General features: G+C 37.1%; 1 protein-coding gene across 1 annotated transcript; it reads right to left on the bottom strand.

Moving 5' to 3' along the window:
• Positions 1 to 2,283: 2,283 nt before the first annotated feature.
• On the bottom strand, positions 2,284 to 17,650 carry LOC127449279 (serine/threonine-protein kinase 35-like). Its single transcript, XM_051712607.1, has 3 exons — positions 17,000 to 17,650; positions 10,880 to 11,641; positions 2,284 to 4,905 (listed from the first exon to the last, which is right to left on the bottom strand). The coding sequence occupies exons 1-2, from the start codon at positions 17,457 to 17,459 to the stop codon at positions 10,917 to 10,919; spliced, it is 1,185 nt and encodes a 394-aa protein (XP_051568567.1). The 5' UTR covers positions 17,460 to 17,650; the 3' UTR covers positions 2,284 to 4,905; positions 10,880 to 10,916.
• Between the last annotated feature and the right edge of the window lie 280 nt (positions 17,651 to 17,930).

The raw sequence follows: 17,930 nt of genomic DNA, 5'->3' as shown, positions 1-17,930 counted from the left end.
TGCTACATTTAAAATCAATTAAATATATCAAAGATGATAACGCATATGAAGGTCAGTCTTCTATAAACATCTATTAAAAATGATATTCATAAATAAAATGGGAAAAATATTCATATTTACTTTATTTGCTAGACCTATTTAAATATGTTATTTTAAAAATACAGATATTTAGTTCTGCAGCAACCAACAAACCAATACACACTCATGCGGTTATATAATGACCTTCATCGTAAAGTTTTTTTCCTGCCTTCTTCGGGGTATCAAGACTCCCTAACACATCCATCCTACTAATACACAAAGAGGAGACTCTCCCCCAGAACATACCACGACCATGGCCATAGACTGAACATTCCCCATCCCCTATGTCTTCTTATTCTTTTCAAGCCACTTTCTGTCTGTCACTTCATTCCAAGTTTAAATACTGTACAGCATACAGAAAACATACAGCAATTTGACCTGTTTGGCTTGTTGGGTAGAGCCAGCATACTGTATTTATATATACATTATATATATATTTTTTATTAACATGTAAGTGCTTTTTATTTTTAGATCTGACAGTAGGTTACGCCTAAAATATCATAGCTGATATTGTTGGTTTGTGAACATAGGCAGGTGTTTGGGAACCAAATGTCCTCTTATGCATGACTGCCTAATACAAGGGATAACAACAGTCTATAGAGGGTGATCACTTTGTTTTAAGAGTGGATTTATCTTGTCTGGACCGATTAGTATAATGTGCCCTTTGTAATATCAGTTGAAAAAAATCAAACAAGTACTTAGTAGCCGGACTGTGATAATCAAACACAAGTCTGGTCACAGCACTATGACTCTGGACAAAAGGATTACATAAGGATTTCTGTTTTGGCTGTTGGGACTGAATCTTTTCGTCGGGGCTTTAAAAAAAAGCACACATTGAACTACATCTGTATTACTGAAATGTTTAAACTAGAACAAAAAGTCATCCATTTAATCAAAGGGTTCCAAAACTTTTTGACCAATGAATTTCCATAATATTTTCATTACCTTCATGAATACAGGATAAGGATTTTAAAAAATAATTTTATAGAGATTGAGGCAGAGTTCCATTGATAAGTTATAGAATAGAATTAATTGATTAAAACCATTACACTTCAATGGAAAGACTGATGTGGGCAAGTTCTATAGGTCTGCTATACGACACAAGCAAACCAGAAGGGACCCAACAAACTGACAGGTTCTCGGCCATGTTTGGGTCAGTTTTAGTATAACAGCTGGTTCTGGTCAGGTTTGGGTTTGTAATTAAAAATAATAAAAATGTTAATATGATTATTATTATAAATATTTTGATTATTACTACTACAACTATTATTATTACTATGATTGTGTCAAATTGTCTTGATATCTATCTATCATTCAGTGAGTTTATATCTATATCTTTTTTCTCTCTCCACAACATCACCAGAAAAATTTAAATTTAATTAATAATGATTACTATTATATCCCACTAAATTAACCTATTGCTTAACTTATCACTGTACCTGTATACACTACTATACATCTATATATTTCGTTTTTTTTTTTTTTTTTTTTTTGTTATTTTGGTTTTTTCTTATATGTGTGTGTGTGTATATGTGTCATTGGTCTCTTTGTATAAGCTGCTATGTCTTGTTAATTTATGTTTTTTTCAATAAAAAAATTAAATTAAAAAAATTATTTAAAAAAATATATATATTTTTTTAATATAATATACATTTATTTGATATACAATATTATTTATTAATTTTTAAGTAATTGTGTCACACACATGCTCTCACTTGCTTAAAATATAGCTTATTGCAAAAAATTTACTTGATTGGAGAGGAAATAAAGAGCACAAGTGATTTCGAGTTTGGGCTTAAAATTTGACGGTACAGCTCAGGTCATTCGGTTTCAGGTACAGGCTTTGACTTAATGCCTGTGCAAACCTCTAGCACGTTCTAGACTACACAAGCACTTACAAAGAGCAAAACCTAGAAAATGAAATATTTAAGAGTAAAGTGACCATATAAAAAATTGTTCATGATAAACATTTTCTTTGAGATTTTACTGTCTCATCATGACTTGCCTCTGGAGAAATCACATTTTTAAAATTCCAATTTTTACAAAACATTTCCAGGTTTTCCATGGGTACCCTGTAATCAGTATGCTTTACAACAGCTTGTCCAAATATGAAATATCTCAAGTGGAAAAGGGAGTGTTCATAAGGAAACTCTTAAAGCGTACACTTATAAATATGAAAAACACATAAGAAGGTTGTTTTCACGGTTTATTTAATAAAAACAACGTCAAAACAGAAAGGGGAAAAACATCTATTAAAAACATTTCAGTTTTCACAAAAAAGTACAAAGTGCCCCACAAAAAAACAAAACAAAAAACAACAACAACATGAAAATGGAAAAGCCACAGAGGTCTGAAGAGACTAGTTTAGCAGAGCAGCGTCACAGTGTCAGAGAAGGAGAGGTTGCGTAGACGAGTGTGTTTCACAGTTAAAGTTGGACCACAAGAAATACAAAAACTTAAGACAAAGTCTAAGTGGTGAAAATGCAGGAAGTGAGCTTCTATTATGCTATGTCCACTCTTAGGAGACTCATCCTCAGTGCGAGTGCAGTCTAATACGGGTTCTTCTGAATTCTATGACAACATTTTCAGTGTTTGAGCACTCTAAAACATTCAAACTGAAAAACAGTCATAATAGAGAGGACAATGTTTTTTTTTTTTTTTTTAAATAAAAATAAAAATGCAATGACATTTTTACCAACTCTGGGCTGAGTTTGATCCTCATGAAAGTTACAGTAATTTACAATGCCATTTCGGGGGAAAAGAAATGCAATCAATTAAAGAAGAGAGTCTTTATGCCTATAAAGAAAACAGAAACATTTCCTGACAAAAGTGTAACCAAAAATTGTTTTCGTAAGTATAGATAAAGTAAAGAACAATACAGTCCAGTACCACTCAAAAGAACTTAAAATTTGAGGGTGATTCATTGTTCTTGATTTCATAAGCCTCAAGGTTCTTCTACAGCAGACAGAAAAATAGTCACAAATGAGAAACAATTAAAAAATTAAGTTAAAAATACTGGTCAAACAGATTGAGACTTTAGATTTATTATTCAAAAATGACAATAATAATAATAATAATAATAATAATAATATATATATATATATATATATATATATATATATATATATATATATATAATAAATAAATAAAAAGCACAAAAACAGAAATAACTGCTAGTTTATTTAGTTAATTAGTTACTAAAACACAAGAGTGCTGAGGTAGAACTATAGCACACACAAACTGACAGGCAAAAAAATAACAATAACAATCAAACACACTCTACGAATCATTTAGTTCATGTCAAGATACGACTGAAAGTAAGAGAGCGATGGTACATCTATGGAGTTCCCAACCTGTTTTGAGGAACATTACCAACTCTATTGAGCATCAAGTAAAAAGCTAACAAAAAGGAAACATGGGATTTTACAATAAATCAATAAAAGCAAATCCACTGCAACTGGAAATGCATTTGTACAAATAATAAGAAATGAATTTATAATGTAAAACAAAAATAACACTCTTGTCCTCTTTAACTGCTCCCTTAATCATACTGCAGCAAAATCTACCAACTCTCAAAAAAACTTGTGTGTGTGGGTGAGTGTGTTTGTGTAGAAGGGATGTTTACACTGCTTATCCTTGGAGGCCAATGGTTCTACGAATCTGACTTTAAAAGGGCACCAGAATCAATTAATCAATCTTTTTGGGCAAGAAATAATCTCTCATTGTGTATAACTGGTACCTACAGGTTTAAAAGTGTTAAAATATTAAAAGCTTGGCGAATGTACTGCATGTTAAAAAAGTTAAAGCTGTAAATCAGAAAACAAAAAATAAAGGAAATCTCACTTTAATTAGACTTTAATGCACCAGGGTCATTCTGCATTAATGGGAAATCTCAATATTGTACTTGGGCAACTTAAAAATCATTAGAATTTTAATGGCAAATTAAAACCAGGGTTTAAAATTGAGCCTTTAATTCTCATAATTTCCACCTTCGAATAGTGGTGTAACAGCAAGGCTGAAGATATTCCATTGAGCTGTTCTGTGATTTTTTTACTCAAGTAAGATCAACTGGTTGGACCCAAGTGTAAGACTATGAGCATGTTTGCTGGTGGACACCACCAAACAGAGAAAATGAGCATGCATATATATCCTTGGGCTCAAAATGAAGTCAAGTGCCTTGAGTGAGCATCTTTGTACTGTTAATAGTGTTTGTTTTGGCAAATAAGCAGAGTTTTCTTTCATAGTAAGCAGCTGAAAATGAATCTACTTGTTCAGCAGAATGCAATAATTCATAAAAAAAAATCTGAAACCTAAAAATGTGACTGGTTGAAATAGACAAGTAATTACAATTGCTTATTAAACTGAAGTCTGAAGTCTTCATTGCTCATAAAATGTAACAAAATATCTTAAAATACTTTTATGCCATACGATTGTTTTAGAAGATGTGCAACTAGGGAAGCTCCACGAAAATCATTTTAAAGTCCCAGTCACCCAGTTAGACTACTAAAGAGCTTGCTTGTTTTAGCATGATTGTACTCACTATATCACAACTTTGTTTATTTGTACTTCACTCTTAGTGATGCAATTGATGATTGAGTTAGGCTGAACACTTATGAACTTGCTGATAAGGTACATTTTGTGAATGATTTGTTTAAATCACTACTGTAAAATAAAAGCAAAAGGTCAGTTGAATTTATAATCTATTTGAGGCAAAAAATATGTAAATCTGTAAGTTGAGTACTTTGTACTCCACATCAAATCAGCAATGAAGGTTCACAGTTTTCCAAGTACAGCAGTCCCTTGTGTTCTGTTGTGGAAAGGGAAAGCCTGAAATGAATAATAAAAAAAATACAAGTAAATAAATCACACTCACACATTTTTGTAATGACAAACAGAAATAATCAGTCATTAGCAGGCCCACGCGGAATCTACACGTGAACTCCGCAGAAAACTCAGCAGAGCTGAAATGCCAGTCATTCACAGCATTCTACACATTCCCCGCTATCGCAAGCCGTTTTGATATTTAATCACGTGCAGGATATGAATTATAGATAGCAATTGAATTTGCACTAGATTAAATGCAAATTCTTTTTTTGGGGGAGGGGGGATTTTTCCCCTTTTTCTCCCAATTTTGAATGTCCAATTCCCAATTCGCTCTAAGTCCTCGTGGTCGCATAGTGATTCGCCTCAGTCCAGGTGGCGGAGGATGAATCCCAGTTGCCTCCGCGTCTGAGACAGTCAACCCGCGCATTTTATCACGTGGCTTGTTGAGCGCGTTGCCACGGAGACATAGCACGTGTGGAGGCTTCACGCCATCCACCGCGGCAACCACGCTCAATTCACCATGCGCCCCACCGAGAACAAACCACATTATAGCAAATTTTCGAGGAGGTTACCCCATGTGACTCTACACTCCCTAGCAACCGGGCCAATTTGGTTGCTTAGGAGACCTCAGCACGCCCTGGGATTTGAACTAGCGAACTCCAGGGGTGGTAGCCAGCGTATTTTACCACTGAGCTACCCAGGCCCCTTTAAATGCAAATTCTTGATATCAGGATGGAATTACTGCCAGTGAAAATGCAAATTTTTGAGGTCAGTAATTTAGTTTGCACTAGTAAAAACATTCATTCTTCATATCAAAATGACATCGAAATCTAAATGAACTAGTAAAAAACAGTCTGTCACTATTCTGTCTAAAAATAAATTATAGTATTTATAAATACAATAGTAGCCTAAACACTTTAAAAACATTATTTATTACAACACAGTTTCAATACACAAAAGTATAATTGATTTCACCTCAAAGGTTAAACTATTTAATATGATACTAACATTATTTTCAAAATAACTCAGTTAATGTTACTACTGTAAAATCGTAATCAATTTATTAAGGGAGGGTGATTGTGTAAAGCATGATAAATGCACCTTCTAAGGGACTGTTGTTAAATTTTTCCCATCACCATAATATTAATGTGGAAAAATGTAAATAATAATAATATCCATATCTGGCGTGCAATTGAGGGACTTGTACACAACTATTACACAAGGTGCAAACATTAATTGATTCTCAGGAAGGCAACACACTACTATATGCATATGCATAGATTCTGATGGGCAGTACTAAATAAAAATTGTATCTCTTATATTTGTATAAATTATGAAAGGTGTGTGAACATTTATGAGACAAAAGGGGAATCCAAACTTATCTTCTCAACAATACATACTGTATATTAAACCTCAGATTAATGGGTTATTATCAGCAGTTTTCCTTTGGCTTTCTATCTAAATCGAGCAATTCTGTGATTTGGCGACTAAAAACAGCCATTTGGCTCCTTGATCATTCAGTTTAGGAGCCAATGGCTCCTTATTCATTTTTTTTTAGTCTGGAGACCTGCTGTGTTTACATTAGCCTAATACCTCACAAAGATGGGCATTTTCATGGATAATGGAATTGTATTTTATGGTTTAGGAACATATTCAAAACGGTTAAACTGAAAAAAAAAAATGTTCAGCCCTATTGTAAGATAATTGTCATTGGTTGATACTTGCTGCCCGATTGGCCGATTGGTCATTCATCCCAGTGTCAGTTCCAAATTCTACCTACAGCCTTGTCAATGTATAATGCACATGTTCTGTTTTCAAATATCTTTTGCGGAATTTTGAGTAAATATTGTGTGAAATAAGTTTTCATTTAAATTCAGTAATTTTGTGTACCGGTATATTGTATTTGCCATCATTAAATAATATTACACATATAGGCATTTTATATCAACATTTTATATAGGCCTACCTGCTGCTGTCTAGATATTGTATAATTTGGAAAATCAATATCGGTTGACCACTAGGACGCACAGTACAATGAAATATTGATTATTTAAATGAGTCTGTGGGTTTATGATTCTGTCATGATATGACTCATTGAATAATGACTTTTTTTTCTGAGAGCCCCTACATGTGTGCTAAGAGAGCGTCTTTTGTTTTTATAAGTGCATGCTGGGATAGCTGTTACACAACCACACCCATTAACTACCACCCCTTCTCTAACAATCCTCATCTCATCCCTGGCTCGCTCGCTCTCTCTCTCTCATATGCTCTTTGCCTTGGGGTACAGCCATCTTCAGGCAGACCAGGTGACTGGGAGTTGTTCCTAGTCCAGAAATGGAAAGAGTTTGTTTTGACATGCCACACAAAACTGACAGTTCCTTGCAGAGACCAGAATGTACTCTAATCTTTCACCTTGAAGCACTCCCTTTAGGAAAAATGTACTTGGGTCAATACCAAAAAAATCAAACTTGTGTTTGAATTGCTTTCAAACAATTATGCAGTTCATAAAAGTATGTAATTAGGGATGGATTTTAGAGTGGAATGTCAATCACTAAAACATTTCAAAAGTATTCAGTAGCTCACAAGATAATATCTGACGAAACCGCATATGACCGCACACAACCTGACTGTCGCCAGTGGCGACTAGATTTTAAATTATTGTCGCAATCAATTATTTTTGGTTGCATTTGCAATGATTTTAGTCGCAGTCTGGAGCCCTGCACAGTCATTTATGTCTAAAGTGAATGTAAACTCAAATTTGTTAGCATTTTGTTGGTATTGAGAATCGTCAAATTGCTTTCATATGCAAGCAAAATGGACATTATAACTGAAAAATAAAACATTTATTTGTGAGTATTTCTGTATATCTGTATAAAAACTTAAATATAAGGCATTTAAAAAGAATGTGAATATATATGAAAGGAATACAGGGATCATGAGTTAGATGGGAGAGCCATAATGAGGACATTACAGCTGTCTGCTTCTCCAGTCTTCTTTTGTTCACCATCCCCCTTTCCTTCTTACATTGCTATGCTCAGATAGAAAGTGAATACTGCACGGAGCCTATTGGTTAATTTGCTTTAAGACAGTGGTGTACATGTGGGATATGAGAGAGGGTGGGTTTGTGCCCAAAACAACGTATGTTTTTTAGTCATAGTGACTGCAGCGTGGTGTTTGGTAGCTATTCCTGACTCAGCACATAGTTTGAGCCTCAGGATGGGGGGTTTATACTCTATGCAGCTGATAGGCTTAAAGATTAAGCTGCAGTTGTTGAAACGCTGACTCATGACAGATAACCTGCATAGATTTTTCTGTTTGTGTCTGTTTTTCCCAATGCTTGTAATCTGGTTACTCAACGGGTAATCTGATGAGATTCTGACCCATTTGAGAGTCAAGTATTATGCAACACCACCAAGCATGATGACATCACCGCTCTGCATTCTTTCAGCCCCGTCACTCAAAATACTAGGCTAGAAATGACATGACTCCTCTTTGCTTTTTGTATTTCCAGTATTGTTCTCTCTTTTTCTCTTGCATTTTCTGGTCTTTTATTTTTATTCTGTTTCACTTTGAGCCTTGATAAATGAATAGTTCACCCAAAAAGGAAAATTCTCATCATTTATTCATCCTCATGCCATCTCAGATGTGTAAGACTTTCTTTCTACTGCAGAACACAAAGATTTTTAGAAGAATAGCTCAGCTCTGTTGGTCCTCACAATACAAGTGAATAGTGACCAGATCTCAGAAGGTCCAAGAAGGACAGCATAAAAGTAATCCATATGACTCCAGTGGTTTAATAATCAGTGTCTTCAAAAGCGATATGATGGGTGGGGGTAAGAGACAGATCAATATTTAAGTCCTTTTCTACTGTAAATCTACAGTTTTACTTTAAAGCCAAAAGTATACTTCGATTTTGATGCGAATGCTCAGCGTATGTGCACAGTCAAATTGAGTATACTTTGACAGGCTCTCATATGTCTTTGCACGCATTCACAGGTGTTTGCCGCGTGATGGCCACTCCAGAACCTTCACCTTTTTCTGCTGTAACCACTGGAGGGTCAACTTGGCCTTGTGCTTAGGGTCACTGTCATGCTGGAAAGTCCAAGAGCGTCCCATGCACAGCTTTCATGCAGAAGAATGCAAATTGTCTGCCAGTATTTTCTGATAACATGCTGCATTCATCTTGCCATCAATTTTCACAAGATTCCCCGTGCCTTTAGAGCTCACACACCCCCAAATCATCAGTGAGCCACCACCATGCTTCACAGTGGGGATGGTATTCTTTTCACTATAGGCCTTGTTGACCCCTCTCCAAACATAGCGCTTATGGTTGTGACCATAAAGCTCTATTTTGGTCTCGTCACTCCAAATTATAGTGTGCCAGAAGCTGTGAGGCGTGTCAAGGTGTTGTTGGGCATATTGTAACCGGGCTTTTTTGTGGCATTGGCACAGTAAAGGCTTCTTTCTGGCAACTCGACCATGCAGCTCATTTTTGTTCAAGTATCGTCATACTATGCTCCTTGAAACAACCACACCATCTGTTTCCAGAGCAGCCTGTATTTCTCCTGAGGTTACCTGTAGGTTTTTCTTTGTATCCCGAACAATTCTTTTGGCAGTTGTGGCTGAAATCTTTCTTGGTCTACCTGACCTTGGCTTGGTATCAAGAGATCCCCAAATTTTCCACTTCTTAATAAGTGACTGAACAGTGCTGACTGGCATTTTCAAGGCTTTGGATATCTTTTTATATCCTTTTCCATCTTTATAAAGTTCCATTACCTTGTTATGTAGGTGTTTTGACAGTTCTTTTCTGCTCCCCATGGCTCAGTATCTAGCCTGCTCAGTGCATCCACGGGAGAGCTAACAAACTCATTGACTATTTATACACAGACACTAATTGCAATTTAAGAAGCCACAGGTTTGGGAAATTAACCTTTAATTGCCATTTAAACCTGTGTGTGTCACCTTGTGTGTCTGTAACAAGGCCAAACATTCAAGGATATGTAAACTTTTGATCAGGGCCATTTGGGTGATTTCTGTTACCATTATGATTTTAAAAGGAGCCAAACAACTATGTGATAATAAATGGCTTCATATGATCACTATCCTTAAATAAAATATTTTTTTTTGCATGATCAGTCATATTTTCAAAATCAATGCCAAAATTTCACAATTTCTGAAGGGTATGCAAACTTTTGAGCACAACTGTACATCTGTGATTCAAACATAAAATAAGAAAACAAGTTCACCTCGAACCATGATTTATAATTCAGTGATTATCATCATCATTATAATTATTATGTTTACATTTATGTAAGTAATATTCCGCCTGCAAGTTTAGACGGATACTTGCCTGATGGTAAATAGAAAGGTGGTTACTTATATAGTCTATATATAATTGTTTTGATCACTTCATTATTTTAATTGCTTTTTCGTTTCATTTGGAGTGCAATTTGAATTTAGAAATGTATTTGATTTAAGTTTTTCGTTTTTTAAATAATTTAATTTTCAATGCAAAATCACTAAAGCAACAATATTCACCGATCCCTCAGCCTGTGGGTTGCCGATGTAATTGGATATTGCGATAATTGGATAAAGACATTTTGCTTTATTGTTTAGGCTTAACCCTAACCCTGCTTAATGAAAATTACCCCATAGTACCACCTAGCATCCAACCAGCAGTAATACCGGTGTTCGTCAGTTATTTTTTATCTGTGACCAACCGACCAACTTGGTCGACCAAGACTCTTCTCATCGACTAACGTTTGGTTGACTATTAGGGGGCAGCCATAGAAAAAGGCATCAATCCCAAGCTTAACGTTTAACTGATAAAAGAATACAGTTTAACGGGTCTAGATGACCTTACATGTTGTCGGGTTATTCAGCGTAATCATTGTAAGATTGTGCATGTAATCACACAGCCATGGACATTAGCAGCCATATCTGTATGTGCACAGAAACTGCACTGGAAAGAGCATACCTGTGTGCGTTTGTGTGCATTTACAAGAGGTCAGAGTTTATGCCGCGCAGGTGACCTGTCCCATTCTGTTGTGCAGCTCCAATGCATCCGGTCGGTCCTGAGGATTGACGGCCAACATGTCCTGCAAAAGTTTTCTGAGCGCCTCCGACATATGTGAGCGCCTGCGCTGAGGAATACTCAACACCATCTTTGGGTTTTCCAGAAGTGCCTCCCCAACCGGGACAATATCAGAACCCTGTCGCACGTACGTCCCGAGCAGCTCCCGCTTCGATTCAGCGTCAATGAACGTGATCCTCTCAATCATGGCCCAGATGATAATGCCTAAAGCAAAAATGTCTGCTTTGGCCGTGTAATGTCCTTCCCACACCTCTGGTGCCATAAAAAAGTCTGAGCCACATGCAGATGAGAGCCAGAACTTGTTGATGTTAACACTGTTCTTGTTTTTGTCCCATCCCTCCTCTGAGTCCCGAACCCCAGCGGCCAGACCCGCACACACTTTACTCAGGCCGAAATCGGCCACTTTCAACACAGGCACACCAGAACACTCTGAGATGAGGATGTTATCCGGTTTGAGGTCTCTGTGAACAATGTTGTTTTGATGCAGGAACGCCACAGCACTGCTCAGCTGCATCATGAAGTTGGCGTTGGTGTGGGGATCGGGCCGGCGAGACAGGATGAACTGATTCAGATCCCCTCCCTCGCAGAACTCCATGACAAACCACAGGTAGCAGGGTTCATCGGGACACGACAATACACGCTCGCCTGAAAGAACACAATAAAAAATTTTAACGACACACACAGATTTTCAACATTTCTTATGCATTTGCTTTGGCATCGGTAGCCATTTTAGAATGCAGTGCTCTACAATCATTTTCAACAAAAATAAAAATTTTTTTACGAGAGATCAAGTATTATTTTAATGGTGAGAATCTAAATGGTTGGCTAACATTAACCATAAATGAATTAGTCTACTTTGACATAATAAATACTACGGTTTAAACCAGCAACAGCTGGTCTTTGACTTCAATTAAAGCCTAGTTAGATTATACTATATCATGTTTAAGGGAAACCTTGCACAGCGTATTTCAAAAGGTGAGAATGAAAAAGCACAATACAGATGGAGGGGATTACAAATAATGGAAACAGTTAAGGGACAAGTCATCAGTTACTGTTACTGGATTGCTGTGGAACCAGTTTGAAGCTGTTAAAGTGTCTTCTCACTGGATTGGACTGGCTCCCATATGAAAAACAAACACTAGCTCATGTGAAGGGTTTAAACCAGGTCAAATATATTACAGAACCATTACGTTTATTCCCTTGTACAAACCAAAAGGCATCAAAGTAATTCATAAATGTGGCCCCGCACTTTCAGGGGCTTTATTTTTATCCTGTTGTCTTATGTTGAGCAAGCATTATTTGAAACCGTACATGCTCTGTTTAGTCATAAATATAACACTTTCCCTGTGTTCCAAACAGGATAAATCATCCTCAGAAGGGAACTTTGAAGGGAGAACACTCATGAGAGTCATGTTGTAAGATTGCTTCAAACAGAATTGGCAATAAAAATTACTTAAAAAGTGAGTTCTGATTTACCCTTATTTTGGACCCCCACACCTTTTAATCCCCCAAAGCTCTCACAGTGGATGGTAAAGTCTTCGAAGGGAATAGGGCATAGCGATGATCACTTCTGAATGGAACACACCAATAATTTGAATGACACACCACTTGTCTTTTCCAAAGTTGCCATCACTGTCTAAAATCTTACTAACGTTGACGATCAGAATTGTTACCATTTATTTTAAGACATGTGATGCCAAATTGTCAATAAAATAATTTCCAGTAAAACCTTTGACTAGAGCAACACTCTACAGTGTGATAGTCATAATAAAGGAAACTCCATTGAGACTGCACAACTGTATCATTGGACCATTTGTTTTGTTCACTAGATATTAAGACAGTGTAGTTTTTAAATCATAATTAATATATGATTTAGGCTACTGACCTACTAAAAAGCGAACATCTTAACTCTTCCTGGTTTCACTTCCATGTAGACTAAATATAAACTGGAGAAACAGCTTTCAAGCACAATATGCCTCTAGCAACACTTTGCATATTACAGTGCAACAACCTTCATGATTCAGATTTAAAGCTGTCACACAAAGAGGGCACACCAATACAGTAAGATTTATGTGATCAAATTAGCCTCAACTATCGGTACTGAATAACCACTGTCTGATGGCTTTTGAGTATTTGCCCATTTTACACAGTTGTATTGTGGAGAATCAAACAACCTTTATTGTTCTTATCTAGTACACTACTAAGTACATTGAATGTTGGGAGGTTTTGGCCCTCCACACCAGCACCTCTACCCCACCCCATGAAGGTAAAATAGTGCCTAAATGACTTGCATGCACAGAGTAAGATTTGTAAAAGCATAAATGAAGTTACAAGCATGATAGAAACATTTGAATGCACAGAGTAAGATTTGTGAACGCGTAAATCAAGTTGCAAGCATAAGATAAAATATTAGCAATACTTTTTTTACCACAAAATATGGTAAAAGACAATCCCCTCGTTTCTTTCCTTTCCCCATCAATAAAAAACAGTGTCTTCGAACGAGCCATTCAGGTTTGCAGCCCCTTATGACGTCAAAAGGGGAAAGGTACTGCCCACAGCTGGTGAAGAGATCTGCCCGAGTAGCTTAGATCTGCCCTCATTAAAACCTGAGGGAGCAGCACACAGTCCGCCATATTTATCTCCTCGCTAGAGCCGCTTGTGCTAACTCAAGAATGTCCCAACTACGAGGTAAACAAGCCAAATGTTCTGTTGTTGGCTGCCAGAACGAACACAAGAGTCTTCATGTACTCCCAGCATCTGAGCCACTGAAGACCCAGTGGATTAGTTTTATTTTTGATGGCAATGTGCCCACAGCAGTAGGAAAATCCCTATATGTTTGTGCAAACCATTTTACGTCAGACTGCTTCATCAACAAGGGTCAACACAAGGCTGGATTTGCTTCAAAGCTAAGGATCAGGGACGGATCGATACCAACTCTCCGCGACCCAACTTCAGATTTGCAAGTCATAAGTTTCGCACTTTATACTTTTTTCATGTTTGCAATTTGGCTTTCTGAATTTGCTTGTTTGCACGCTGCGTGAAAAACACTTGTTGTCAAAACATTGTGCTTTGTGTAACGTAGGCAAGTGGTCATGGTATGTCATAAATACAACATTTTATTAGAGAAATTATGAGAGTATCTAACCAAAACGGTACCTGTGGTATCTCCATGCAGCATATATTCTCTGTCTCTGTAGGCATCGTTTCACAGTTTCCACAATTAAAAAATTTGCATTATACTAAATGTATCATGCCACTATATTGCACTCGGCGAACGTCATTACAGTATTTAGTGTGTGTTGCTTATTGAAGTAGTACTGTTCCCTACAATGGAAAGCGGATAAAGCTAAAGTTGCCATTAGACACTGAACAACACATCATCCATAGCAGCAAACCGGCTGAAATAACCCTACAAAAGTTACACAAATTCATCAACTAACCATTCCGAAAGATCCTGGTGCATTCTTATTATTGTGACTTCTACCGGTGTCTCTCCTTGTTCAAGGTCCGACTCAGGTTTAAACATGTACGGCTGAACTCTGGTGTTTTCAATAGCAGCCATATTGGTTCTCCTGCATTGTTGTCTCCTGGATATCCATGGCACCAGCAGGAAAGGCACGGCCCACTTCCAGAACGGGATGTAGGGAGCAGCAGCTCCTTTGCATTTAAAGCTACAGACACTAAAACAGCCCATTTGGAACAGGGCTACAAAACGGGTATAAAGGCATGGTAGAATAAATGATCTGTGAGGTATTTTTAGCTGAAACTTGACAGGCACATTCTGGGGACACCTGAGACATATATTACATCATGTAAAAAGGGGCATATGTCCCCTTTAATGCTTTGCATAAGTGTAATTCATGTGTTATGAATCTGTAATTGCGTATTAACACAAAGTAAATTTGGTGTGTATTCTTTTTTTTTTCTCGCACTTACACTTTTGGCACTGTTTTTTCGCATAAACATGGCCAAAAACATTGCAAACCTGCAATCAGCGATATGCAAGCAAAGAAAGGGTGTCATGAACAGCAAAACGGATTGACCACGTAGAATCAGTCTGTACGTGTAAAATAAACAATTACAAATGTGTAAATGACTTGTGTTTGTGGCATAAATATTTTCCAGAATTAATCCGATATACACTGTTCCGGTTTCCCTTTGTTGCACTCACACTTTTGGCACGAATTTCTCACTGAAAAGAGTTTTGCAAGCACGAGGGGGAAGGCAGGTCTACCTGCTTCTAGTAACCAATCAAATGAGGTTTTCGTTGACCAGTTTACTCTGACCTGATTGGTTTAATAATGTGACAGACCACTTGTTCTTTGTATGGCTCAGTGTCATTCTTCTGGGTTTCTCTCCTCTCTTAAATATTAGACTGAAATATTAATACATACACGATTTAATTATATGTACTATTAATTATCACTGGCAAGGCATTTTGGTGAATAGATGGAATTAGCTGGTATCACTGAACTCATGCTAGAAAACAAATGAATAAAGTAAGCCATATAAATCAAAACTCTATGCAGATAGATAGATAGATAGTTTACTTATATCATTTAGTTTTTTAGAATGAGTTTAATGATACCAGCAAGTTCCATCCATCCATCCATCCATCCATCCATCCACCCATTTGCCATGCCAATGATAATTGAAAGTAATTAAAATAATGAACAGCAAAAAGAAGAAACATTTGAACACCAGATTGAGATTCATATTTATATCAATAAACTGTGTCGGCTCAAATTTACTCTCACAATAAAACAACATGTATTAATACTTAAGTTTAATATTTTAAGAGAGAACTGACACCAAGAGGAACGATGCTGAGCCATATGAAGAAGCTGTTTGTCATGTTATTAAACCAATCAGGTCAGAGTAAACTGGTCAACGAAAATCTCATTTGATTGGTTATTAGAAGCAGGTAGACCAGCCTTCCCCGTCGCACTTGCAAAACTCTTTTTAGTGAGAAATTTGTGCCAAAAGTGTGAGCGCAACAAAGGGATGACAGAACAGTGTATATCGGATTATTTCTGTAAAGTATTTATGCCACAAAAGTAATTTACACATTTGCGGTAGTTTATTTTACACATAGACTGATTCTACGTGGTCAATCCATTTTGCTGTTCATGACACCCTTTCTTTGCAAGCATATCGCTGATTGCAGGTTTGTAATGTTTTTGGCCATGTTTAGGCGCAAAAACAGTGCCAAAAGTGTAAGCGCGAAGAAAGGAGTCAGAAGAATACACACCAAATTTACTTTGTGTTAATATGCAATTACAGATTCACAACACATGAACTGCACTTATGCAAAGCATTAAAATATTGCTAATACTTTTTTCTTACGCTTGCAACTTGATTTACACCTTTACAAAACGTTCTGTGCTCATGCAATTTATTTGTATGCTTGCAACTTGATTTACGCTTTTACAAATCTTACTCTGTGCATGCAAATTATTTAGGCACTATTTTACCTTCATACATCCCCCAACCTCAGAGTTTCATAACCATGGAAGGGGATGGGGGAGGACAAATCTGACTGACATTTTTCCACATTCTTACATAAAATGTAAACCATTTTAATATCACACACAAAGATGCGCAATAAAAAACGCCACGAACGCCTAGCGTCATGGATGAAGCGTCATAAATGATTAACTGCCAAACAATGGATTCTCACCCAATATTTTCTAATAACAAATTAATATATATATATATATATATATATATATATATATATATATATATATATAATACAGCAAAATATAGATTAAATATAGATAAAATTTACATTGTTAGGCATCAATATCTATCTGCTACCTAAAGATTGAACTGTCACAAAGTAACAAAAAAAGAGGCTCACACAAAAGCTAGTGTGTGAGTAGGACAGATCATGACAAAACATTTTCCACCCTGCCTTGACCTACTAGAACTCACAGAATTCACTTGTGTGTAAACTAGCATTGTCAGAAATGGCAGTGCTTGGATAAATACCACAATTACCTTTCAACGAGGTCTCCACCAACCTCAAATACTGCTTTGATCGCTTATTGCCATGGCTCATTTTCTGAGCCATCCCGTTTCTCTGAAGCACGCACTCCTCCAACTGCACCACATTCTCATGGCGTTTCTCCAGACTGGTTAAAGCCCAGAACTCGGCCAGCGCCAACTCCACATTCTCTGGCGCGTCACAGCGCAGTTTCTTCACTGCCACTCGCGCTCCTGATTTCCGCGCGACCGCCTCGTACACAACGCCATAACTGCCCCTTCCAACTTCACGGATCAAGCTGTACCGCGGTGCCATGAGCTGTCGTTCAAGATTACCAAGTTGTTTCAGATGGTCCAAATCGTCTCCCATACTCTCATTATCAAGCGAGCGCAGGACCTTGGCGCTTTCTGTTTGCGCACCGGTTCTCTTGCAAGCGTCCCGTGTCCGCTGCCGCTCTCTGTCCTTTGCATCCATCGCGCCTCCTCACGTTTTGTGGGTGCGTTTGGATTTTTCTTCCGCGTTCATATTTCTACGTAATGGGGTTGAGCTTCAGGAAGTTGGAGACTTTTAAACAGCGCACAAATATTCGCTGACACTATTTGTTGTCTCCGTATATTGAAGTAACGTGATTCAATCACCGTCAAGCTTTTAGTGAACTGAATGAAGCGAGAACTTGACTGGAATATCCCACTTCTCTGGGCAGGGGGATTCTTGGCCTACGAGTGCACATATAAAAAGTAAACGCCTCTTGTGGCAAATGTGGCAAATGTATCAAATGTTGAGGTAAACCAAATGACACAAACTCCTCTTGTTTTGAGTAATCATTTGTTTAATTGCTTTTAAAGCTGTTCGTTTCAGCTACTCTGCCTTTACCATATATACACCTATAGCTAAGCGAATGAACTGCATAAAGAGATACACAAATAGAAATATATATGAAACTAT

Source organism: Myxocyprinus asiaticus, chromosome 12 (genome assembly GCF_019703515.2).
Source record: "Myxocyprinus asiaticus isolate MX2 ecotype Aquarium Trade chromosome 12, UBuf_Myxa_2, whole genome shotgun sequence".
Classification (NCBI taxonomy): Eukaryota; Metazoa; Chordata; class Actinopteri; order Cypriniformes; family Catostomidae; genus Myxocyprinus; species Myxocyprinus asiaticus.
The sequence above is the reverse complement of the archived record's forward strand: the minus strand, read 5'-3'. Positions and strand labels throughout refer to the sequence as shown.

Bases quoted from the DNA above. Each gene is read 5' to 3' on its own strand.
- LOC127449279 (XM_051712607.1), bottom strand. From the start codon at position 17,459: ATGGATGCAAAGGACAGAGAGCGGCAGCGGACACGGGACGCTTGCAAG. The intron at 11,642-16,999 runs GTAATTGTGGTA...GTGTTCTTTCAG, and splicing joins GGTGGAGACCTCGTTGAAAG to GCGAGCGTGTATTGTCGTGT.